Source organism: Lissotriton helveticus, chromosome 3_1, assembly GCF_964261635.1.
Source record: "Lissotriton helveticus chromosome 3_1, aLisHel1.1, whole genome shotgun sequence".
Classification (NCBI taxonomy): Eukaryota; Metazoa; Chordata; class Amphibia; order Caudata; family Salamandridae; genus Lissotriton; species Lissotriton helveticus.
The window spans coordinates 11,251,185-11,278,057 of record NC_136061.1 but is presented as its reverse complement, the minus strand read 5'-3'; the positions used below and the strand labels follow the sequence as shown (position 1 = coordinate 11,278,057).

The 26,873-nt window shown below is 44.0% G+C and overlaps 1 protein-coding gene across 3 annotated transcripts in view; it reads left to right on the top strand.

Annotated features, from left to right (window-relative positions):
• LOC144824375 (scavenger receptor cysteine-rich domain-containing protein DMBT1-like) overlaps positions 1-26,873 on the top strand; it is a 563,994-nt gene that overhangs the window by 465,188 nt on the left and 71,933 nt on the right. For all 3 annotated transcript variants that reach the window (XM_078683487.1, XM_078683488.1, XM_078683489.1), the window contains exon 5: positions 9,346-9,666. In XM_078683487.1, the coding sequence (XP_078539613.1) occupies positions 9,346-9,666 (321 nt within the window). The remainder of the gene's footprint in view (positions 1-9,345; positions 9,667-26,873) is intronic.

Here is a 26,873-nt window from a genome sequence, read left to right as displayed (position 1 = left end):
CATTTTATTTTAAGATGACTGAAAAGTCGACATCTAAGGTTAGACTTACCGACACAAAATTATTGTATTTGAAGTCCTTTCTAGACCAATTGGCTGTTGGGAGCTATGAGTTGTGGGGGGAAACCATTGATCTTAAATCTGTTTGGGGTTCTAAGAGCTGGCAAGTGCAAGGCACTGAGGCTTTACATCGTGCATGCCTCATCCCGAACGATATGTTGCTTTTGAATTCTACAATTTCACAGACAACTTGCTTTGGATTGGCTACTATTAAAAAGTTAAATGCTCCTTCTTTTCCTGAATTAGAAGAATATTCCGGTTGGGATAATACCACTACATTTTCGATCAGAGAGTTACAAACTCTGTTGCTGAATTCTTCCTTTAACATATCCAGTTTGGATCCCAAGGGTCGGTTGCTCTGGCACAAAAGTGCTGATTCTTGCCAGCATCGTTTTCTGGGTTTAGCTCCTGGCTATACACAGGTCAGGGTGGATCCCCGTTTTGAAAGTGGCCATTCTGTGACTACCTATTCTGAAGGCAAAATATGTCAGAGTTGGCTCAAACATTCCACGTTGGCGTCAGTTAAGCTGCATTTATCTAAACTGACTGACGATGTTGATCTGAATGATTTTGTGAAAGGCCCGGCTCACGGCAGATCTAAAAGATGGATATATGCTATTTACAGCGAGGTCTGTAAAATGTCCCAGATTAAGGCGGCTACCCGCATTCGAGCTATAGATCAGGCTAATTTAGAGAAAGTGCTAGCAGTAGTGGATAACAGCATTAACATGCTCTCTTACCGCATTTACACGTTAGACAATATTGTATCATCTGTTGTTGATTTTGTGCAAGATGAAGTGTCTGTTTTGTGCAATGGTCAGAATCAATTGCGCTCCATTATGCAGTTTGCATGGACCTTGCAAACCTTGAAAGCTGGAAAAGTGCCATGGCACTGCATGAACACATCATTATTGTTTGCCCCGTTTAATTTGACTGACAAGCAACGTTTAATGTCAATGAAAGATGCAACTTTTCCATGTTACACATTTAGAAGTTAGAACCTTTACCATTTTCAGTGGCTGAAGCCAATTCAGCAACGTGGCTTACCCATGGGTTAATAACTCTCCGGTTTCCTCTATTTAAGTTCGAGGCGTGTATGAAGTACTTGGTAGATCTGAGCCTCTTGGAAGTGCTTATCTCCATGAAGCTTTGTCGCTTCCGTTTACATATAGATGCCTTAGGGAGGGTAAGGAAGTTTATTTAAATGGTGAAGATTGCACTGAAACACCAGATCACTCCTTAATGTGTAGACATATCCAAGTGCATGGCTCTTGTAACCAGAATGAGTCGAATTTAGCCGGAAGTTTGAATGGTACACCTGTGCCTGCTATTGTACCCACGTTCTCATTACTGGCAAATGTGAGTTATTTGCTGTTAAATAATAATGATTGTTGTGGGTTAGTAGCAGGAATTCCTTATGTCGTAACCGTCAGTGAGCGTGTGATTTGCTGTAAAAATGTAATGTATCCTCCTCCGCATGGGAAGCTTGATGTATCCATCTGGCCCACGATTCCGACCTTGAAAGCAGAGTTCAACAAGATGAGTTGCATAAGAGCTCTATTGCCCCAGAAAGAAGTAGCCCTCACGTCTGCTCGTGAGACGTTCGTCCTTCACGTGGCAAACACCCGCACAGAGGTGCATGCTTCATTAAATACTGATTTGCCCATGCATTTTGGTGAGTGAATTCACACTATCTTTAATGCATCCTCCACCACAGGGCTGGCACACTTTTTTAAAGTTGTAAGCAGTGGCGTTGTGACTTCTTTTCATACTATATTTTGTGTGGTCCTGGCATTTTTTCATTTGAGTTTTTCCAGCCTGTTTGGTGGATTTCCCTTACTGCTGGCTCTGGCTGCAGGCGTTCTTTTGCTGTTGTGTTTATTTCAAAATGGGTGCACATCCTGTGTTACAAGGAGAACTGTCACGGCTGGTGCTGCTCGGTAACCGGATGCTTGAGTACTATGGAGCGCTGCCTCTTGCTACATTGAGTGCGGCTTATGGATTATCATTTCGATTTTCCTACTTTACTTGCATCCAGCCTGTCTTTCATTGCCTGAGTTGCGATTTCGACTGGGCCCTGGATTTGTGTCTCTGCAATATGGTGTCTCCCGATGCGGATTATGATCAGTGTATGAGCCCCTTAGTTGCTCATGAATTGTTTTGTTCTGGCGGAAGGATTATGGCCTTTGCAGCGATGCATGGAGTTCTGGGTCCTTGGAATGTGTTCGCAGCGGCACAAGATTTCTTGGCACACAGCTTCATTGAAAACCCACTGAGTTGTCCTCTAGAGGCTCCAGTAATTGAAGAAGATGTATGTTCTTTCCCTTTGTTAAATTGGATGGCTGACATATTTTTAGATGAGCACAGTGACTTCCTGTTGGAGGCTGTTGCTGCATATTTTGCCTATTCATTGTTAGACTGAGATGTGTCATCGCTTCTCTCTCTTCCATGACCGAGGTCACATGTTGGACATCGGATATTTTTTGTTTATTTTTTTATCGAGCTTCAATTTTTTCTACCCAGACCTATTAACTTAACTATGTCCATGGCTACATTTATTGAATTTGAACTATACAGTTTTTTGTTCTGAATTTTTTCTTCCCTGTGGCAATTTGGGACGGGTTCTGACTGTTGTTCTTGAACTCTGCTTTCCAAATTTGCCCTTATCTTATTTTATCTTATCTTATCCATGTTCGGATCAAGGGAGGGTGTCAAGGAGATGGGTCATGACTTTACACTGTGTTAAGTTAGCATGAGCTTATTAGAAGTTTAAACGCCATTTTACCTTTTTGATGCTTTTGCACACGGCACACAATATTATAAATGTTTAGAGTCTAGCAGAATATTTTGCTTCACACGAGAATAATATGTTTTCCCATATTATCAGCCTTGCTTGGTAAACTATGTCTGAACAGTGAGTGCCGAGGCCTTCAAGGTTATTTCAACACACTGGTTGTTGTTCGGTCTGATCAGCGCACGTTCTAGACATAACACATGCAGCTGTGGGCACCTCTGATTTTGGCGCATTTAATAACGCTCTGCGCAGGGCATGCAGACACAGTTTGGAGAACATTCGCATGCAGAACGCTGGTGTAGAAAATGATGTGATCCCTTTCTACTAGGACCAGGGGTATGGGGCCGCCCTTGTAAACCCAAGAGACCTTCTATAGATATAAAATACTATACTAGCAAGGGAGGGTCAGATTAGGTGCAATCTAGCCCTTTTCCATTGAGCATTTTAACATGCTTTCTCCCTTTGTATTTTAAGGAATAGTAACTATGCTGATAACCTTGTTGCTTATAATATGTTTGCTTGTATTAGCTAAGATACTGCGCCTGAGAACACGGCATTAGAAATAAATATTTCAAACTTGCACATGTCTTCATTTACTCCTTGTTTTGGACTGGTATGAGCGTATAACAAAAGAGTGTTCATGCGTTCCACATTGCCTGAGGTATTCTAAGTTTCATGTTCTGGGTTGTGTAATCATTGGGGGTATGGAAGAACCAATGAGACACTGATTGCTAGTCTGGTAGGGGATTTTGGATACTAACGTGAGTTTTGGTTCACCCTAATTCACTGAGGATCCAAGTTTCTATGCACAGTTCTGTGTAGGAGCAGAATCCCTGTGACACAAGGGTGCAAAGGTGTCAAAAGGACACCCTGTTGCACCCCTGAAATTGTGGTGTGCACCCACGTTGCGCACACACATGCCCCAAGGGCATTTGTTTGTGCAACATGAAACTTTGAAAAACGCACTTTAGTGCATTTTTCAACGTTTTTTCAAATTACTCACCAGTTTATTTGTTCGGTAATTTGCAGCCTAAATAGCGAAATTGCTATTGCAAAGTGCTTCTTGCATTGTATTTAAGGAATCGCAAATTGCGATTCCTTAAATGCAATCACAATTTGGGAAATAGCAAAATATTGCGATTACCGAAATTGCGCACCCCAAAAAGAGCCAAAAAAAAGAACTTCAGTCTTGTCCGAGTTCAGTTTCAAAAAGTTGGTACTATTTATCGAATCTAGTATTGATCTGAGACAAGATTTAAAGGAAATCACTGTTGAACAAGCATTATCATGACTACCGGAGTGAGACACAAAAATGTCCAACAACTTGAACCCTGCAACTGGACCTTGTCTGAAGTAAATTTCTAACCGTCACATGTTGTTCACTCAGCCCTGGACTCTTTGAAATTGTGATAAAGGTGCCCAAACATCTTAAAACCAAAATTTGGGCGTAGAATATTTTCAGCTTAAAAATGCTTTGAAGACTGAGAGGAGACTTGAATTTACCTGCTTGCCGATCTGGCCAAGGAGCATTGCGGTTGGTCTGACTTTGCTGTTACTCCTGCTATGTTCTTCTTCCGAAGCAAATCCTGTTCAGTGTCTCTTCACAAAAGGTGTACCTGGCCTTCTAGAGCCTTTGTCGGCTACACACTGCAGCTTCATCCTGGTCAAGATTTTCAACTTCTAGAAAAGTGAGTAATGACCAGATTTGAATCATGGTGATGTAGTATAGATTGTGGGTTCATTGTCGACATTGTTCAGTTAGCATGAGCGTCGCTGCCATGAGGCTGCTTTTGCGTACAACACTGCACATGTTTATTTTGAAAGTCTGTTGGTGCCCCTTTCACATGAGAAGTGTCTGGCTTTCACGTTCTCTACTGTGCTCTGAGGTTTAGTCTGGACACGATGTACACGGTCGATCAACAATGCCCCTTCTTTCTCTGTTTTGATCAGTCCCTCGCACCTAGACATAACATGCTACCCACAGCTGCACTACTGGAAATCGTATGCTTTAATATTGCAAGCGAAACATGTGGTTGACACTTGGAGAGATATCTTTCCACAGAGGGGAGCTGTGCTTGTCCTGAGATGTAAACCTTTCATGTAGGCCTTGAGGAATGGGGTCTGCTGACAAAGCCCAGAGGTCTCCCTTTTTATAATAAATCCCTTTTTACCACATGGAGGGTTGTCAGGCACTGTAGTCCTTTTAGTCAACATATTCAACAAGCTGGCAAAACATTGTCTAGGGAGAAAACCAAGCAAATAAACACATAGAGGAAAATGAGCAATTCAATTCAAATATTTATTAAGATTTGGAACTCATATGAGGTCCACATAAAATACATAAAAATGAATACATGAAAATGTAAATATAGCAACAATCATTCCACAGACAGAAGACAGAGTAAAATGGCAAGATGTATCCTAAAAAGTACAGAAAATGTACGAGGGACAATAACTGTCAACAAGTTAAAATACAAAATAAAATGCAAAATTCATCGTCAGCAGAGTATTTGATTTTAGCAGCAAATGGGATTTATGAAACATATCCTATCCTAACCAGAAAGACATACAGTAGCAGCAGTACATGTGCAAACAAACGCAATCCAGTATCTTACTTTATCTGAGACTTTAAGCTAGCAGTAGAATGGAAGATGGAAGAAGAACACAGCAACTCCCTCTTGTGCAAACAGCAGCAAAAATAGGATTAAAATATAAACATGAACTCCTTAAAATCATTAAAAAGTTTTAAACACACTGCTTCATTTTTTGGTCATAATAGAGAGTCGCGTGCAGAAGTTACATTTTTGACACCATTTTAAAAGAACATTGGCCGTAGCCAATGACGGCAGCTCGAGGTCAAGGCGGGACATGCAAACAAGATGTGATCCAAGGTCTGAACACTCGAATTGTAAAGATTACAGATTTTTCCATTACTCAGATTTGGGAACCAGTGTGTAAGGTAAATCGTTTAAAGGTAGAAGATTCTTGCGACACAGTGTGAGAAACCTTCGGGTTCCATGCTGTCAATTCCAGTATACACATTTTTTAGACGTTTTTGGTGTGATTGTCCTTGCAATTAACTCTAGTCTCTTTTTGGAATTACAGAATTCATTGTCTCTATTAAAACTAATCTTACCACTAGAGATTTTTAAGAAAGATTTAAATTCTGAAGAAAGAAGAGTATTCAATAAATCTTCCTGTACAGAGAAGTTTATTTGTGCAAATACAAAATCATGATAGAAGGAATAATTACTTGCCTGATCACCAAAAACTTCTTGACACATGATCCCTCTTAATGAGTCTTGCTCAACTGGTATCCCCAACGCAAAACCCTAGCTAAAACTTGAATATAGGAGCTTATAAAGCAAAATTCCAGCCTAATAGCAGCCGTTGGAACTAAAGTATTAAAATTACATAATTTGCGTAATATCTGACTGTCGATTCTGTCCCAAAAATTCCAATCTTTTACAGGGATGGATTCAATGGCTTAAAGCAGCGTTGATGGAATTTTTCCTTCAAAAACCATTAATGAATGTAAAAAATGCCTTCTACCCATAGCATTATAAAAAATACGCAAACCGTTGGCGTGTGATACTGCTTTAGATGCACTGTGATCAATATGGAATTTGTTCTTTGTGCTACCTGCCATTAGTTTCCCTAAATAAGGAAATGAGTCTACAACCTCCAATTTTTCAGAACATATGTGCCAATTTACATTTCATAACTAAAATTTTACTTTTTGAAACATTTATTTTCAAGAAGTGATCGACTGTATAGTTCTGCAAGGAAATCAACTTTCTATTCAACCCAATAGGGCAGTGGTTCCCAAACTTTTTCGACCAGCGGCTCCCTTGACATAATTGGCTCCCCATCATGTCAATTTTTTCAGGGAGGGGTGATGTAAGCCTGACCACAGGTGCTGGAATGTACAGTGATGAAGATGGAGATGTAATAAATGAGAAAATGTTATGTTACATGGCTGCTTTTGGTGTGGAGGCTTAATGGTGTTGTGGTCAAACACATACCGTTGACGTCAACAAATGTGTAAGCAGGGGAAGAAGAGATCAGTGAAATGAAGAAAATCGGCCCAGTGGCATCTGCAGTGCTGACCTCATGGTAGGTTTTCTGAGATAACTGAGTGACATTAACGAGCAACTTTCTTCAGTAAACCTTTCAGTGCACCAGTCAAGATTAGGAGACCTACTCACTCTTTCCTTTACTGCTGAGGTCTCTGCGCAGCTCAAGGCTCTGTCACCACTAGTATTCATTGGTTTTTTTTTAATAGCAAGATGACAATCTATTTTTGTTTAGACAACACCGTTCTGTCCAACCAAGGGAATGTGGTGTCCAGATTTGGAAACTTATTTATTTTAACCTGTGGCTCCTGTTTCATTATTGGCAGCAGGGAATCTATACAAATGTTACTGGGTAAATAAAACCTGACATTTCTTTTTAGGGCATTACACAATATTTGTGGATATGTTGTCAATACAGGTTTTAAAAGCATAGTAGTGCCACCCGATGCCAAGAAGTACCCCCTTTCCGGTCCCTGGGCATCTCGATCGAGTTACGGATGGATCGCTACCCTTTATCCAGCTTTTAAATTACTTCATACAGGAGATGACGTGTGTGGATTTATTCTGCCCCCGGCGACGCTACCTCCCGTCCATTTGTTTACATGATTGGGAATCAACGCTCGCTCCCCTCACTAAATAGCCGGGTAGCCCTTCCCCTACAACAGTGAGCCATTCACCGCAATATATACTGAGCGACTGAATGAATTATACCCGGTTCCTTGACTCGTGCCATCCTTCATAAAATAGGATTTGAATTCAGATTATGTTTCTGAATTAGGATTGTACCCCCTCATGACCATTAAATTGGAGTGCTTACCTGATATCTAATAATCAAGAATAAGAAACACGTATATGGAAACATTGATGTATTTGCGCCCTGACGAAGGAATTTAGGACCAAGAGTTCCTTTCCGAAACACGCGTCGGCGCTTTTCTTTCCGTTTCTTTTGTTTCTGTATTATATATGGATATGAATTGTTACTTGTTGCTTATTTTTTGTAATTGTTTGTTGTGAGCTTGTGATTGTGGCGAAACGGGTTGTTCGGATGAAATGTATGAGTGTTTTGGACTGACGGGGTATGTCTGCCTGTGATTTTGGTTCTTGGGGGTTCTTGTGTGTATATAATATAAATATGTATATATAGAACATTTGTATGGTATCGTGGTCACGAGTATGAGCTTATGTTGTTATTACGTTCTTAAGTATCAGAAAAATTTGTAAATAAAAATATGACAATATCTTCTGAATAACTTCTGTTTGTGGGACAATGTTATTTTTTCATGTGAATGTAGGATATATTACCGAGTTTAAATTACTACTAAGTGAGGGGTCTGTTCTTGTTGTTGTACCCCCTTTCCCTCTTACCCTGCATATTTTTCACACATTTTGTTTAATCACTGAAAGCACTGACATGGTAAACCCACTGTGACTACTACCATGATCAACAAACAGCCTTTCCTATTTTACTGTGTGCGAAGTCTGCACTTTGGTATTGTCATGGAAAGGCTCATTCTTGGAAGGTAGATATGTCACAGATTCACTGTCTGTGCTGTGTAAGAAATCAGTCCTGTTTAATGATTGAAGTCATTTTAGCAGGACATTTCTTGTATGTGTATAACAGTGGCACCAGGCTGTATCAAACAGGATTTGAGTATTATTTAGCGGCAGCCCAACATTTAATAGGTTTTCAACGACTCCGAAATGACTTGAAAAACCCATGTGCTTAGAAAAGCCCATTTTAATAGATGTGTGGGTGTTTTAAACTTGCGTATGTCCACTGCATTTCAATGCTTTGTTTTACAGTATGCATTGCGTGGTGCACATTTTGAAATAATGGAACACAAGCAGTTTGGATTCTTTACATTGGAAAATAAGGCAAGCCAAATGAGAACATGGCATTTTCAGTGGAAGGAAAGATTATAAAGCACATTGCACAGTTCGCCAAAAATCTTAAACCCCCTCCCCCAAAAAAACTCCAGAAACACTCTCGGCTGGTCATAATTTGACCTCTTCACTTCACAAAATAATGTTTACCCGTTTTTCCGATTATAAGAGTGGCTGACGGCAGCAATCACACTTGTCAAATCTTGACCTGAATTCACATTGTGCTCCTCACTGATACGCAGGAACAGTATGACCCTAATACCCAAGTCCCACTCGAGACCGGCTCGGCCGCATACAATGAATAGCAATGTGACCAACCATATTAAATATTAAATGTGATGTAATTTAGGTAGACTGAAAGAGTTCTGGGTTGATTATTAGCTACTAAGTGTAATCTGGTAGCACACAGGCCACAGTAGGCACTGACAATGGGGGCAGATGGATGTTCACAGATTTGATGACAATTGTTCCCACAAATTAGATTCTTATGAGATCAATGTTTCTGACCTGTTCCTTCTGCTCCTTTCTTCACAGGGGGAGCTGATACTGTCCGGTTGGTGAATTCTGGTGACGCCTGCAGGGGGAGGGTGGAGATCAAACACGAGAATCGCTGGGGGACGGTCTGTGATAGTGACTGGGATCTGAAGGATGCTGAGGTGGTCTGTAGACAACTCAACTGTGGATCAGCATCCAGTGCGGAAACAATAAATTATCTATTTGGAAGTGGCGTCTCCCCCGTGTGGATGAGTGACGTCAGGTGCACAGGAGAAGAAAAGTCTATCTTCGATTGTCCACGCGCTTCCTGGGGATTCAACAGCTGCACGAGGAGGAGTGATAGTGGAGTGAGGTGCAGAGGTAAGAGAAGCCAAGTGCTACCCTTCAACTCATAGCAGAGGGGCTGGTGGGCTCATCATAAATGCTGCCATCATGACAACATCATATTACTTTTGAATAAAACCAGAGACATACTAGAAGAAATCCAACAGCCCTGCCATGTGCAGGTTAGACAGTGAAGATGTGTCCATCTCAAGGCACACCCAAGAGTTGGAAGAGATTAGTTGTCCTTTCAGACTTTGATTGTTTTCTTTTATTTTGACAAAGAAGTTCTAGGCATGCTTTTGATACTGTAGGTTGTTCAATATTATGTGAAATGATATATAAATATTATACTGTATTAATCATGGATGAAAGAAGCATGCCATCAAACTAAGTAACCAATATAATCGTAACCATTAGAAACAATTAACAAGACCTAAAATATCAACCATCCAGTTCAGTATCTTTTATCTCTAATCGTCCAGCACCAATAATAGTTTTTATAAAGAAAATGGTGTATTATAAAGAGAGGTTCTATGACCTCACCATATTAAAAACGTCAAATCCATCCAGTCCGCTCATCTGTAACACATTAGCTCAACCCTGGGCAGCTGTGGCTTCGTGTAGTCAGGCTCTAACAAAGAAACAAGTGCAAAGCATTTATAAATACCAAAACAGTTAGATAAGAAAGAAACCCAATCCAACAAAAATATATTTAAAAAGCTCCTATCTTTATGGATTTTCAGACACCAACATTTACAAAATCCATAAGGTTTAGCACATAGTAAATCACTGCTTTTCACTCTCATTGCAAAAAAAGCATTGGAAACTACTCTAGTTAGTGGTTACTTTGAAAACGGTTAATAAAGTTGTGTTTGGATACTTTGTCCCACTTTGAGTAACCAATTCCAGCAGAGAGTGAGACTCAAGGGCTAAAGGTCGTAGTAAATGTAAATGTCCAGTATTTGTAAACCGCAAACAATGACCCGAAGGTGTTAAGGCACTGGGCGCCATCAGGAAGATTAAGCAAGCTGTTGCCCAGAGTCACATGGTGTTGGGCTGATCTGCCGCCGGCACCGGGGATCGAACCGCGAGCCCCCAGGTTGCGGAGGCAGGCGCCCTGGCCGCTGCACCACATCTCTTCCACAGGGCCGTTATCTTGCAGGTTTTATAGGCTAACCACTATTGACTTCAATGGAGGGGTCCTTATGCAAGGGACATAGGATGCTGTAAGATGCTGAGGATTTTGATCAGGTGATGGGGTTTTCCAGGGACTACTCCTTGGCCCATGGTCACAGACTTTGAAGTCCCTCAAAGTCTGGTTGAAGCCCATCCAAAAAACTGTTGCCAATGATCTACTGGTTTCCAGTTACAAGAAAACCAGCTGTTCCAGTGGCTGACATATCTTGTTCAAACTGCACTCCAATTACACTCCAGAGTCCAGCAGGCTCAGGTACAACTTTTAAGCACCGAGAATTGGTCTACCAGGCTGATCTTCAACAGTCCGGGTGGGTCAAACAATTGTGGCTACCAACTGGCTAAGGCAGGCTTCTTCGGCTTTTGGCCCTGTAGTGTTGCAGGCATTCTGCACAGACACAGACCTATATGTAGGAATATGTGACCTCTGTGTTTAGGGGCTAAGCCTTGCAGTATGTAGGGGACCCCCTCTAAGAGAACCTAGCAGGTTAGGGAGAAGAGGGGAGGTAACACACAAAAATTGAAACAATCTCCCTCACGACCTATATTCCTTTTTCACAAATACATAATGTAAGCTCAAATAAATCTCTAAATGACCAAATCACAAATAATTAACAAAAATATATATATTTTTTCATTTCTTTTATCTTCATTTCTTTAATCAAAAGTTTTTTCATCATACTACCAATTTTGTAAATCATTTTTAAAACACATAATATATACACAATTAAATTGAATTACAAAATTGATAGTATGATGAAAACTCTTTTGATAAAAGAAATGAAGATAAAAGAAATGAAATAAAAATGTTATTTTGTTAATTATTTGTGATTTAGTCATTTAGAGATTTATTTGAGCTCACATTATGTATTTGTGAAAAAGGAATATAGGTTGAGAGGGAGATTGTTTCTATTTTTTAAGGGCTAAGCCATCCCACCAATTTACCTACCCACAAATCCAGGGCCGACTAGCTATAGTGTCTCACTCGCTCTCCTACACACTCATAAAGAAGCAAGTGATTAGACATCCCAGAACACAACACTCCTGGATCTCTCAGCGATCGCGGTAACAAAACACACCTTTTTCGCACACTCTCTCATACATGTTCACAATAAGAATGGACCGAAACACGAATATAGTTTAACCCCTTCATTGCTAGCCCTTTTCCCCATCCTGTGCTAAGCCTTTTTTGGGCTATTTGAGGTAGTTCGCCCTTAGGCCCCTGTAACTTTTTGACCACATAAGGTATCCACACCAAATTTATGTCCTTTTCTTCCAACATGATGGGGAGTCTAAAGGTACCCAGGGTTTTTGCATTTCCATGGAGGGGATACACGAATTAGCCAAAATACAGCTACATTTTTGTTTTTTGGGGAAAAATGGGAAAAAAGTGCTGCAAATGAAAGTGTCTGGGTTTTCCCTGCAAATGGTATCAAAAAAAGGTTTTTGGGGCTGAAATCAGCATTTTCCTAGCTTTTAGGGAATGACAGACTTTTGTCAGTAAACCAACATTTTTTACACAGTTTTGGCATATTTTTGCAATTTTTGTGCTTTCAACCTCCATCCAGTTAAAGGTAGAAATGGGTATGAAAGCAATAATGGATCCTGGACTGCTATACATTTTTTAAAAGTAGACAAAATTCTGAATTCAGCAAGGGGTCATTTGTGTAGATCATTCAAGGTTTATTTATAGAAACTAATAGATAAATATAGGAAACAGACTGTTGTGTCAGCTTTTTCACCTGTAACTTCTTCTAATTATGACAGCTCTTTGGAAGCAATATACAGTTACATCCGTCGGACTTTACTAGTTGTGGGGATATATAGAACTTGTAGGTTCACCAAGAACCCGATGAACCCAGAGCCAAAAACTGAGCAGCGACTTGCAATGGTCTTTTATTATGTAGCGGATATATAGCAATTACTCTGCGAAAATGTATACATGGAAAACTTGGTATGAAAGACACCTATGTGTTTCTCAAATGGGAACAAAATATAGAGTTTATAAACAGTAGATATTTGCGCATTTCCAAAATTGGGAACACTCATACTAGCAAGAGAATTATCGGTCTTTTTTCTAACTGGCTTCTTTTTTACACATTGTCTTTCATTTGGAAGGCACAAATGCATTGGAAGTCAATAGGTAATAACAGTTGCTTTACAAATCTTACTTACCCTAAGTCCCCCAATAAAAATGGTACCTCACTTGTGTGGGAAGGCATAGTGTCCACGACAGGAAATGGCTTAAAACGTAACGTGAAAACACCACATTTTCACAATGAAAAATTACCCTTTTTTTTGCAGAGTGCCTGGCTGTAGTTTTTTAACCCTAGCTCTGCCGGCACCTAGGGAAACCTAGCAAACCTATACATTTTATAAACCTACACACCAAGAGGAACACAGGATGGAGAGACTTGACTGCTCTCACCAGCTTATGTTATGCAGAAATGGCCAAAAAAACACATTTTCATCACATTTCTGTTGTGGAAAGTTCTGGAATCTGCGTGGACCCACCCATTTCTACCCACCCCGCGTTCCCCAAAATCTTTCAAGAAAAATGGTGCCTCACTTGCGTGTGTAACCCTAATGCATGTGACAGGAATCGGTGCAAAACGCAACGTGGACACACCACAATTTCACTGTGAAAAATGACCCTTTTTTGGCAAAGTGCCTAGCTGTAGTTTTTGAACCATAGCTCTGCTGGCACAGAGGAAAACCTAGCAAACCTATACATTTTTTAAAACTACACACCCATCGAAATCTAGGATGGGGTGACTTGACTGGCTCCCACCAGGTTCTGCTACCCGGAATCCCTTGCAAACCTAAAAAATTGCCCTGAAAACAAATTTTCCTCACATTTCTGTAGTGGAAAGTTCTGGAATTTGCGTGGATCCACAAATTTCCACACACCTCACGTTCCCCAAAGGCTTCCGAGAAAAATGGTACCTCACTTGTATGGGTAGGCCTAGTGCCCAGGACATGAAACAGCGCAAAATACAACGTGGACACGCCACAATTTCACAGTGAAAAATTACCCCTTTTTTGGCAAAGCACCTAGCTGTAGTTTCTGAACGCTAGCTCTGCCGGCACGACCGGGAAACCTAGCAAACCTATACATTTTTGAAAAACATACACCCAGAAAAAATCCATGATGGCATGACTTGGCTGGCTCCTACCAGGTTCTTTTACCCAGAATCCCTTGCAAACCTAAAAAAATATTTTAAAAAACACATTTTCCTCCCATTTCTGTCTTGGAATGTTCTGGAATCTGTGTGGATCCACAAATTTCCTCCCACCCCACATTTCCCAATGTCTTATGAGAAAACATGTACCTCACTTGTGTGGGTAGGACTAGTGCCTGTGATAGGAAACTGTGCAAAACACAACATGGACACACCTCAATTTCATAGTGAAAAATTACCCTTTTTTGGCAAAGTGCCTCACTGTAGTTTTTGAACCGTAGCTCTGCCGGCACCTAGGGAAACCTAGCAAACCTATCCATTTTTTAAAGACACCCAGGTGAATCCAGGATAATGTGACTTTACTTGTTCCCACCAGGTTCTGTTACCCAGAATCCCTTGCAAACCTAAACAATTTTTAAAAAAAACACACATTTTCTTCACATTTCTGTAGTGGAAGTTTCTGGAATTTGTGTGGATCCACAAATTTCTACCCATCCTGCATTCCCCACAGTCTTCCAAGAAAAATGGTAACTCACTGTGTTGGTAGGCCTCATACCTGCGACAGGCAACGGCTCAAAACGCAACATGGATACAACACAATTTCGCAGTAAAAAATGACCCTTTTTTGGCAAAGTGCCTAGCTGTAGTTTTTGAACGCTAGCTCTGCCGGCACCTAGGGAAACCTAGCAAATCTATTAATTTTTTAAAACTACACACCCAGGGAAATCCAGGATGTGGTGGCTTAACTGCCTCACACCAAGTTCTTTTACCCAGAATCCCTTGCACACCTAAATAATTGACAAAAAACACATTTTCCTCATACTTCTGTGGTGGAAAGTTCTGGAATTTTCATGGATCCACAAATTTCCACCCACCCTGCATTTTCAAAAGGCTTCCGAGAAAAATGGTACCTCACTTGTGTGGGTAGACCTAGTGCCCACGACAGGAAACAGCACAAAACACAACGTGGACAAAACTCAATATCACAGTGAAAATGACCCTTTTTTAGCAGACTGCTTAGCTGTAGTTTTTTAGCCCTAGCTCTGCCGGCACCTAGGGAAACATAGCAAACCTATACTTCTTTTTGAAAACTAGACACACAGGGGAATCCAGGATGGGGTAACTCGACTGCCTCTCACCAGGTTCTGTTACTGAGAATCCCTTGTAGACCTAAAAAATTGTCCAAAAAACAAATTTTCCTCACATTTCTATGGTGAAAAATTCTGGAATCTGTGTGGATCCACAAATATCCACTCACCTTGCATTCCCAAAAGTCTTCAGAGAAAAATGGTACCTCACTTGCATGGGTAGGCCTAGTGCCCGCGACATGAAACAGCACAAAACGCAACCTGGACATACAACAATTTCACAATGAAAAATGACCCTTTTTTGGCACAGTACCAAGCTGTAGTTTTTTAACCCTAGCTCTGCCGGCACCTAGGGAATCCTAGCAAACCTATACATTTTTGAAAAACAGACACCCAGGGAAATCCATGACGGGGTGACTTGACTGGCTCCTACCAGGTTCTCTTACCCAGAATCACTTACAAACCTTAAAAAATGATTCAAAAAATAAATTTTCCTCACATTTCTGTCTTGGAATGCTCTGGAATCTGTGTGGATCCCCAAATTTCCACCCACCCTACGTTCCCCAATATCTTATGAGAAAACTTGTACCTCACTTGTGTGGGTAGGACTAGTGCCTGCGATAGGAAACTGTACAAAACACAACATGGACACTCCTCAATTTCATAGTGAAAAATGACCCTTTTTTGGCAAAGTGCCTCAATGTAGTTTTAGAACCGTAGCTCTGCCGGCACCTAGAGAAAGCTAGCAAACCTATCCATTTTTTAAAATGAGACACCCAGGTAAATCCAGGATAGTGTGACTGTACTGGTTCCTACCAGGTTCTGTTACCCAGAATCCCTTGCAAACCTAAACAATAAAAAAATAAAACACATTTTCTTCACATTTCTGTAGTGGAAAATTCAGGAATTTGAGTGTATCCACAAATTTCTACCCATCCCGCATTCCCCATAGTCTTCCGAGAAAAATGGTACCTCACTGTGTGGGTAGACATACAACGGCGCAAAACGCAATGTGGATACAACACAATTTCACAGTCAAAAATGACCCTTTTTTTGCAAAGTGCCTAGCTGTAGTTTTTGAACGCTAGCTCTGCATGCACCTAGGGAAACCTAGCAAACCTATTCATTTTTTTTAAACTAGACACCCAGGGAAATCTAGGATGTGGTGACTTAACTGCCTCACACTAAGTTCTATTACCCAGAATCCCTTGCAAACCTAAAAAATGACCAAAAAAACTGATTTTCCTCATATTTCTGTGGTGGAAAGTTCTGGAATTTGCATGGATCCACAAATTTCCATGCACCCTGTATTCCCAAAAGGCTTCCAAGAAAAATGGTACCTCACTTGTGTGGGTAGACCTAGTGCCCACGACAGGAAACAGCGCAAAACACAACGTGAACAAACCACAATATCACAGTGAAAATTACCCTTTTTTTAGCAAACTGTCTCACTGTAGTTTTTTAGCCCTAGCTCTGCCGGCACCTAGGGATACATAGCAAACCTAAACTTCATTTTGAAAACTAGACACACAGCGGAATCCAGGATGGGGTAACTTGACTGCCTCTCACCAGGTTCTGTTACTGAGAATCCCTTGCAGACCTAAAAAATTGTCCAAAAAACACATTTTCCTCACATTTCTGTGGTGGAAAGTTCTGGAATCTGTGTGGATCCACATATTTCCACTCACATTGCATTCCCAAAAGTCTTCAGAGAAAAATGGTACCTCACTTGCATGGGTAGGCATAGTGCCCGCGACATGAAACAGCGCAAAATGCAACCTGGACACATCACAATTTCACAGTGAAAAATGACGCTTTTTTGGTAAAGTACCTAGCTATAGTTTTTTAACCCTAGCTCTGTCGGCACCGAGGGAAACCTAGCAAACCTAGACATTTTTGAAAAACAGACATCCAGGGAAATCCATGATGGGGTGACTTTACTGGTTCCCACCAGCTTCTGTTACCCAGAATCTATTGCAAACCTAAACAATAAAAAAAATAAAAAACATTTTCGTCACATTTCTGTAGTGGAAAGTTCAGGAATTTGTGTGGATCCACAAATTTCTACCCATCCCGCATTCCCCATAGTCTTCAGATAAAAATGGTACCTCACTGTGTGGTTAGGAGTGATGTCTGCGACAGACAACGGCGCAAAACGCAACGTCGATTCAACACAATTTCACAGTCAAAAATGACCCTTTTTTGGCAAAGTGCCTAGCTGTAGTTTTTGAACGCTAGCTCTGCCGGCACCTAGGGAAACCTAGCAAACCTAACCATTTTTTAAAACTAGACACCCAAGTAAATCCAGGATAGTGTGACTGTACTGGTTCCCACCAGGTTCTGTTACCCAGAATCCCTTGCAAACCTAAACAATTAAAAAACAAACAAATTTTATTCACATTTCTGTAGTGGAAAGTTCAGGAATTTGTGTGGATCCACAAATTTCTACCCATCCCGCATTCCCCATAGTCTTCCGAGAAAAATAGTACCTCACTGTGTGGGTAGGTCTCATGCCTGCGACAGACAACGGCGCAAAACGCAACATGGATACAACACAATTTCACAGTCAAAAATGACCCTTTTTGGCAAAGTGCCTCGCTGTAGTTTTTGAACGCTAGCTCTGCCGGCACCTAGGGAAACCTAACAAACCTATTCATTTTTTAAAACTAGACACCCAGGGAAATCTAGGATGTGGTGACTTAACTGCCTCACACCAAGTTCTATTACCCATAATCCCTTGCAAACCTAAAAATGAACAAAAAAATAACAGATTTTCCTCATATTTCTGTGGTGGAAAGTTCTGGAATTTGCATGGATCCACAAATTTCCACGCACCCTGTATTTCCAAAATGCTTCCGATAAAAATGGTACCTCACTTGTGTGGGTAGACCTAGTGCCCATGACAGGAAACAGCGCAAAACACAACGTGGACAAACCACAATATCACAGTGAAAATGACCCTTTTTTAGCAAACTGCCTCGCTGTAGTTTTTTAACGCTAGCTCTGCCGGCACCTATGGAAACCTAGCAGACCTATACTTTTTTGAGCACCAGACACCCAGGGAAATCCAGGATGGGGTGACTTGACTGCCTCACACCAGGTTCTATTACCCAGAATCCCTCGCAAACATATCAAATTGCCAAAAAAACACAGTTTCCTCACATTTCTGTGGTGGGAAGTTTTGGAATTTGTGTGCATCCACAAATTTCCACCCACTCCGCGTTCCCCATAGTCTTCTGAGAAAAATGGTACCTCACTCGTGTGGGTAGGCCTTGTGCCCACAACAGGAAACGGAGCAAAACGCAACGTGGACACAACACAATATCACAGTGAAAAATGACCCTTTTTTGGCAAAGTGCCTAGCTGTAATTTTTTAACCCTAGCTCTGCCGGCACTGGGCCAAAAACTCAGGTGACCCCCCTTGCAAAACTTGGTCATTTTGAGATAGGCAATTTTGATGTCGCCTCATTACGTTTTGGGCACTTGCCTATCGTGGGTACTTGGGCCTTCCACACAAGTGAGGCACCAATATAATTGGGAGACCCAGGGGAACGCTGGGTGGTAGGAAATGTGTGTCAGCCCGGTGATGCCACAACTTTCCCACACAAAAATGTGTAAAAAAAAGTGATTTGTTCAGTTAGATTTGAGGTTTGCAGGGGATTCTGGGTAAGGAAACTTTGGGGGATCCTTGCAAGCCATACCTCCCTGGAATCCCCCGGGTGTCTAATTTTCAGAAATGTGTGGGTCTTGTATGTTTCCCTAGGTGGCCGCCGAGCACCGGGCCAAAAATCCAGGTGACACCCCTTGCAAAACCAGGTCGTTTTGAGATAGGCAATTTTGATGTCACCTCAATACGTTGTGGGCCCTTGCCTGTTGCGGGTACTTGGGCCTCCCACACGAGTGAGGCACAGTATTTATCGGGAAACCCGGGGGAACGCTGGGTGGTAGGATATTTATGTCAGCTTGGTGATGCCACATCTTTCCCACACAAAAATACGTGAAAAAAGTGATTTTGTCAGCTAAAATTGAGGTTTGCAGGGGAATCTGGGTAAGGAAAGGTTGGGAGATCCACACAAGCTATACCTCCCTGGAATCCCCTGGGTGTCTAGTTATCAGAAATGTGTGGGTTTTGTAAGTTTCCCTAGGTGGATGCCGAGCTCCGGGCCAAAAACCCAGGTGAACCCTCTTGCAAAACCATGTCGTTTTGAGATAGGCAATTTTGATGTTGCCTCAATACGTTGTGGGCCCTTTCCTGTTGCGGGTACTTGGCCCTCCCACACAAGAGAATCACCATTTCATTGGGAGACCTACTGAAATGCTGGGTGGTAGGAAATTTGTGTCAGCTTGGTGATGCCACAACTTTTGCACACAAAAATGTGTGAAAAAAGTGATTTTTCAGCTAAAATTGAGGTTTGCAGGGGATTCTGGGTAAGGAAACGTTGAGGGATCCATGCAAGCCATACCTCCCTGGAAATCCCTGGGTGTTTAGTTTTCAGAAATGTGTGGGTTTGGCAGGTTTCCCTAGGTGACCGCCGAGCACTGGGCCAAAACCCAGGTGACCCCCCTTGCAAAACCAGGTTGTTTTGAGATAGGCTATTTTGATGTTGCCTCAATATGTTGTGGGCCCTTGCCTGTTGCGGGTACTTGGTCCTCCTACACGAGTGAGGCACAGTATTTATCGGGAAACCCGGGGGAACGCTGGGTGGTAGGATATTTATGTCAGCTTGGTGATGCCACATCTTTCCCACACAAAAATACGTGAAAAAAGTGATTTTGTCAGCTAAAATTGAGGTTTGAAGGGGATTCTGGGTAAGGAAAGGTTGGGAGATCCACACAAGCTATACCTCCCTGGAATCCCCAGGGTGTCTAGTTATCAGAAATGTGTGGGTTTTGTAAGTTTCCCTAGGTGGATGCCGAGCTCCGGGCCAAAAACCCAGGTGAACCCTCTTGCAAAACCAGGTCATTTTGAGATAGGCAATTTTGATGTCACCTCAATACATTGTGGGCCCTTGCCTGTTGCGGGTACTTGGGCCTCCCACACGAGTGAGGCACAGTATTTATCGGGAAACCCGGGGGAACGCTGGGTGGTAGGATATTTATGTCAGCTTGGTGATGCCACATCTTTCCCACACAAAAATACGTGAAAAAAGTGATTTTGTCAGCTAAAATTGAGGTTTGCAGGGGAATCTGGGTAAGGAAAGGTTGGGAGATCCACACAAGCTATACCTCCCTGGAATCCCCTGGGTGTCTAGTTATCAGAAATGTGTGGGTTTTGTAAGTTTCCCTAGGTGGATGCCGAGCTCCGGGCCAAAAACCCAGGTGAACCCTCTTGCAAAACCATGTCGTTTTGAGATAGGCAATTTTGATGTTGCCTCAATACGTTGTGGGCCCTTTCCTGTTGCGGGTACTTGGCCCTCCCACACAAGAGAATCACCATTTCATTGGGAGACCTACTGAAATGCTGGGTGGTAGGAAATTTGTGTCAGCTTGGTGATGCCACAACTTTTGCACACAAAAATGTGTGAAAAAAGTGATTTTTCAGCTAAAATTGAGGTTTGCAGGGGATTCTGGGTAAGGAAACGTTGAGGGATCCATGCAAGCCATACCTCCCTGGAAATCCCTGGGTGTCTAGTTTTCAGAAATGTGTGGGTTTGGCAGGTTTCCCTAGGTGACCGCCGAGCACTGGGCCAAAACCCAGGTGACCCCCCTTGCAAAACCAGGTTGTTTTGAGATAGGCTATTTTGATGTTGCCTCAATATGTTGTGGGCCCTTGCCTGTTGCGGGTACTTGGTCCTCCTACACAAGTGAGGCACTATTTTTATCAGGAGACCTGGGGGAATTATGGGTGGTAGGAAATTTGTGTCAGCTTGGTGATGCCACAACTTTTGCACACAAAAATGTGTGAAAAAAGTGATTTCTTTCAACTAAAATTGAGGTTTGAAGGGGATTCTGGGTAAAGAAACGTTGAGGGATCCACGAAAGCCATACCTCCCTGGAATCGCCCAGGTGTCTAGTTTTCAGAAATGTGAGCTTTTGGTAGGTTTCCTGTTGGACCTGGCCCTTTTGGCAGGTTCACCCCAAAACTTTTTTTGCTTTTGCCTAGCCTGTCTCTGTAGCCTGGTGTTGGTGATTTTAGGTCTCTGTGCACTTTTTCACTGTGGTACAGTGTAAAGTGCGTGAGCTCTCTGTGTATGTGTGGTGAGTGACCTGCCCTCCCATAGGATTGCATGGGGAATATGTGTGACCATGGTAGTTCCTGATGTGTGGGGAGTGCAGGGTCGAGTTTGGTATGTGCAAACGCGTGAGATTGAATGCTGCACAATGATGTATGCAGCATGATTGTGTCTATTATGGAAGTGCCACTTCTAGACATGGGTTTGTGTGTGTAGTGAGTGTGCTGGCACGTGATTGGCTGGAGCTGGCTTGTGAGCCTGGCTCCAGGAGTCTGGATGGGTCTGCCCTGGTGGTGAGTGGAGAGATTAACATGCTGATGTGAGGGAGGGGTGCACCTGGGACCTGAATAGGGCTGGGCTTTCCCCACACAATGCTGGATCCGCCCCCTGTGGTGCGACTGATGACCCTAGCCTGACTAGTGAATGGGAGGGGTGGCTGAGCACATCAAGAGTGCTCCCAAACCAGCTGCACCTGGTTTTCCCCCACCCTGCAGACACAGACAAAGGGAAATGCTGTATTAAAAAGGTGCTGTGACACCCTGAAGAGGTTCTTGTTCTTAACTCGAATCTGCCAGGGGCGTGCTGCTGCTGGGGCCCAGGGGAAGGCCTGCCTCTCTGGGCCCTGCCCAGCCCCTGGATATCTGGAAGACTTGGACCTGGATAGGAGCTGTTGGTGCTCCCTCTCTTTGTCCCTAGACTGGGATTATTACGCTGGGGGGAGTATGATGCTTTTGTCCCCATGTGTACTCTCTGCTGCTGCCAGGAGGAGCACTTTATCTGTACTTCTTTGTGATCCTAGCGCCTGTTGGGGGGCTGTGGCAGCAGACTGCTGAGAGGCGCTTTATCTTTGGCAGAGCGCTAGATTCTGCTCGCTCCCCAGGAGAGGGGAGACCGTGGGCTGCGCAGCGCGGTGGCTGTAGCCCTGGTAGAGGGAATCCTGACGTGAGGGATTCCCTCCTGATGCCGTCATTGCGAGTGCCCACCTCGCTGCTTTGTGCCTTGATTCACTTATTTTGTGGACGGGTGCCACCCCGTTTATTTGGTTGTCTGGCGAGTGCCCACCTCGCTTCTGCGTTTCAGTTGCTTTTCGAGGGTGTCTACCCCTCGTTGTGCCCAGGAAGAGTTCACTGCTGCAGCCCGGGGAAAACGCAGGAAGGAGAGGTCCGGCCCGCCGCCGGGTTGTGGGCGGGGCCGGGAGGGCGTTGTTTCCGCTTCCCCTGCCTGGGGGAAGCCATTCTCTGAGACCGGGTATGCTGTGGCTGAGTGAGGAATCCAGCATGGCGGTGAAGAAGGGAGAAGCTCCCGAATGCCGCCGCAAGACAGGAGGCGTGCTGCAGTGGCTGGCAGGGCTCCTGTGAGGAGAGACGAGCCCCGCGTGCAGCCAGAGTCCGCCCGCGCCACCGAGGAAGAGATCCGGCAGCCCTCCCCTCCCCCAGGAAAACTCCGGTGAGTGGAGCTCCGAGAGCGACTATGGCTGATCCTAGTGGTTACGAGGGGGGGGGGAGGCAGCAGCGGGCCGCTCCTCCGTTTTCGCCATGATGTGTCTTAGAGCCCCGTAGGCTCTAACAATGGCCCGTGTCCTATCCTCAGTTTAGGGGGGCATAGTTGGTGCATGCAGGGAGGCCCCGGATGACAGTGGGCCGCCCCAACGCGCTATTAGTGATTCTAAGAGCCCACGAGGCTCCCCCATCGAGGTGGCGGCATATTTGTTGTCGAGCCATGAGAGGCTCAGGGGGCATATCTTTTGATCACAAGTCCCCAGAGGGGGGACTCCAACGACGGGGACATATTTGTTTTAGGAGCCTGAGAGGCTCAAGGGCATTTTTTGTGTCAGAGCCTGTGTGGCTCCAACGTGGGCTATATTTCTTTGAAGCGCCCAGGTTCTTGTCCCCATGTTTTGCTTCATTATGATTATAGAGCCTAGAGGGCTCTAAGGTGCACAGCGCTAAAATGGATCCAGTCGTTCCTATCGGGCCGAGGTTTCCAAGTCAGGCAGGGCGACTGCTATTCCAGGCGAGTGGCATTGGATCAGGGGGTACCACAGGGCTCGTCCCTAAGCCCAACGCTTTTTAATCTATATGTGGCCCCGGTCGCCTCCATAGTGGAGAGCTACGGTCTGCGCATGGTGTCATACGCTGACGACACGCAGCTGGTCATCTCCCTATCGCGTGCACCCGGCCTTGCGGCAGACATCTTCAGAGCATGCATGCAAGATCTTGCTGCCTGGATGTCTGCCAATTGCCTTAAACTTAACGGCAACAAGACTGAGGTGCTGGTGGTAGGGGGAGACCGGGCGGCGTGGACGTCAGCGTGGTGGCCCCCTTGCTTGGGACCAGCACCTACCCCCTGCCTGGAGGCGAGGAATTTGGGTGTCTGGTTCGACTCCGACCTAACTTTTGGCCCCCAGGTCAACCGGGTGGTCGGCACCTGCTTCGGGATCCTCAAAACCCTCAGGAAGGTCTTGGAGCTCCTTCCCACCAAAGCCCGCCGAACACTAGTGCATGCCTTAGTCACTTCCAAAATGGACTACGGCAACCTTCTCTATCTAGGAACCCTCGAGAAGAATCTGTGCCGCCTACAGGTCTTGCAAAACGCCGCTGCCCGGCTAGTTCTCAGACTACCTAGAAGATCAGCCTCCAAAGCCGCGCTCCAGGCCTTGCACTGGCTCCCGGTCAGGAGCAGGGTAGAATTCAAGGCCCTCTGCACCTGTCATCGGATCATTAACGGCAGGGCACCCCTTCCACTTCAGGGTCTCTTGACACAATACGAGCCATCCCGTGCGATTAGATCCTCTGGCTCAGGGCGCCTGACTATTCCTAAGGTGTCCAGAGCAAGGATGGGTGGCAGATCCTTCAGGTACCTTGCCGCATCCTGCTGGAATAAACTCCCGGTGGCGCTGCGTTTGGAACCCTCAGAGGCTATCTTCAGAGCCAAGCTGAAAACATTTCTTTATGCCAGATAGCTGGCCTTCCCCTCAGAACACTCTCTGTACGCGTCCGCATCTCAGCGCGGGGACACGCCGTTGTGCGTCACCATTGCGCTCTACAAGATTTCCTATTATTATTATTATTTCAGAGCCAGATGGCTCCAACAGTTGGCGCAGTCCTGTTCTAGGGTCAGTGAGGACCCTGTTGCAGTTTTGTTGTTTCCCAGCTGCCCAGCAATTAGCTGACAGCTGCACTGCTTAGGGCCAAGGTAGAGAGAATCCCTGTGTGGGACGGAGATGGCACAGAGGTGCCAGGCCTTCCACAGCTGCGCAGCACTTAGTGCCAGCTGCCACGTTTTGGCCCTGTTACTGTTCCCAGCTGCCCAGCAGTTAGTGGGCAGCTGCAACATTTAGGTTTGCGCCGGTGGCGCACCCCTGACTGGCGCTGCATTGGCAGCGCGCCCTGACATTCTGGACACAGGGCATTTGAGCCCCTTCTTGATATGGCCAGTTGGCCAGAGGGCTGGTATGTGGGTAGGGCGCAAGGCCCTAATGTGATTTCTGCGCAGTGTGATTTTACTATGTTTATGATGGTAATTGCCTAATGTGATTTTTGCGCAATGTGATGTTACTATGATTATGAGGTTATTTTACCTATGTGGGTTTATGACAGTGAGAGTTTACTTCACTGTGAGGTACGCCCCTAAATGTGATTTATTCTTAGGAGGCAGAGTCTAATGTGTTTAGACTAGTGAGAGATCGCCTACTGTATTTTTACTGGTTAGGCCTAAATGTGATTGCTGCGTAATGTGCTTTGCCTTTATGCTTGTGTTATACTTCTAAAGGTGCTCATGCTTAGAAGTTTGCTTTGCCTAGTATGTTATACTAGAGAGGTTATGTGTTCATGCCTGATCTAGGCTATTAGTTATTAGTATTAGTTATTAGTATTGCGTAGTGTGTACCTACCTGTCACCAGTGGTTACTGGTTGTGATCTATAATTGTTATTTGGTATTACAGTTATTCTAAGTGCTAGTTCTACTAAGTGCTGATTCTGACAGTGGCCCACGTGGCCCTGTCCTGATGTAAATAATCCTGCGTGAATATTATCCATGCCAGTTGGCACAATGTATATTGTGTGATTACTATCTGATGTGTTTTGACAATACAAAAGTTATTTTTATATAACCTTATGTGGAGTTCCTTTTGTGGTGTGCCTAGGATGTTGATGTTGTTGTGTGCGTGCGCAAATGCTTTACACATTGCCTCCGGGATAAGCCTGTCTGCTCGTGCCAAGCTACCAAGGGGGTGAGCAGGGGTTATCTTGGCGTGTGACTCCCTTGGCCTGACTAGATTGGTGGTTTCTGCCTGGCTTTGGCGTAAGCCTTAGCCAACCCGAAATCCCAGTTCTAAGATTTCCCTAGATGGCCGCCGAGCACGGGTCCAAAAACCCAGATGACTCCCCCTTGCAAAACCAGGTTGTTTTGAGATAATGTTTTGTTTATTTCTGCAGCATGAACATTTTTGCTCAATATTGCAAGGAAAATATGACAGACATTTTTAGGATTGCAAGACATTGTGGATAAAATAACTTGTTGGGATCCTCAAGAGAGACATCACCTTGATGTTTAGTTTACGACAATATCTACAGTTGGTAGGTTATTCTTAGAGGGAATGTACATCTTGGCAGAGAGACTAAAAAGACAAGGATTACTGTACAGCCATCTATTCCTCAAACACACACACATTCTGGTTGGATTTGGCACGAGGGCGAGTGATGGTTCAGTATACACAATTTTATTAACAAGAGATTTCACAAAAATGAAATGCACTGTCAATAAATGAAAGGACAAAAAACTGAACCAGTGACTCGCATCTCATGAGCTGTAAAGCCATGTTAAGGCCCCAACCCCTTTATAGGCCATTCACACACCTTTCATACATGATACACACAAGACCATTCACACCATCAGGCACAAAACCAACACATTACAACATTCACAAAAAGGGACAAGGTACACCCTGCTTGAGAAAGACAAATATTACTATAGAGCCATGTAATCCTCAAGCACACAGATATATATTGGTTGGATTTGGCACGAGAGTGAGTGATGGTTCAGTATATACAATTGTATTAGCGAGTCATTTCAGAAAAATGAAATGCACTGTTAATAATTGAAAGGATAAGAAACTGAACCATTGACTCACAGCTGGTGAGATGTAAAGCCACAAGGCACCAACCTCTTTACAGGCCATTCATACTCCTTTCATACATGTGACACCATTCACACCGTCAGCTGTGGGACCATCACATTACAACACTCACACCACCAGACAGCACCATTCAAGGGCCCATCACTTTCACACACCCACATTCCTGACATAGCAACCACACAAGCTGATGGAGTGCATGGAGTGGCACTCGGCTAGCAGTGTGTGTAGTGACCACCAGCAAGTCACTACTACTACTGTGGAAGAGGTGTGGCGCCGCGGCCAGGGCGACTGACGCTGGAATCTGGGGACCACGGTTCGATCCCCGGCTCCGGCGGCAGGTCAGCCCAGCACCATGTGACTCTGGGCAATAGCTCGCTTAATCTTCCCGACGGCCCCCCAGCGCCTAGAGACACTTACGGGTGATTGTGCGCTTTACAAATGTGGACTTTTACTTTACTACTCGCACAC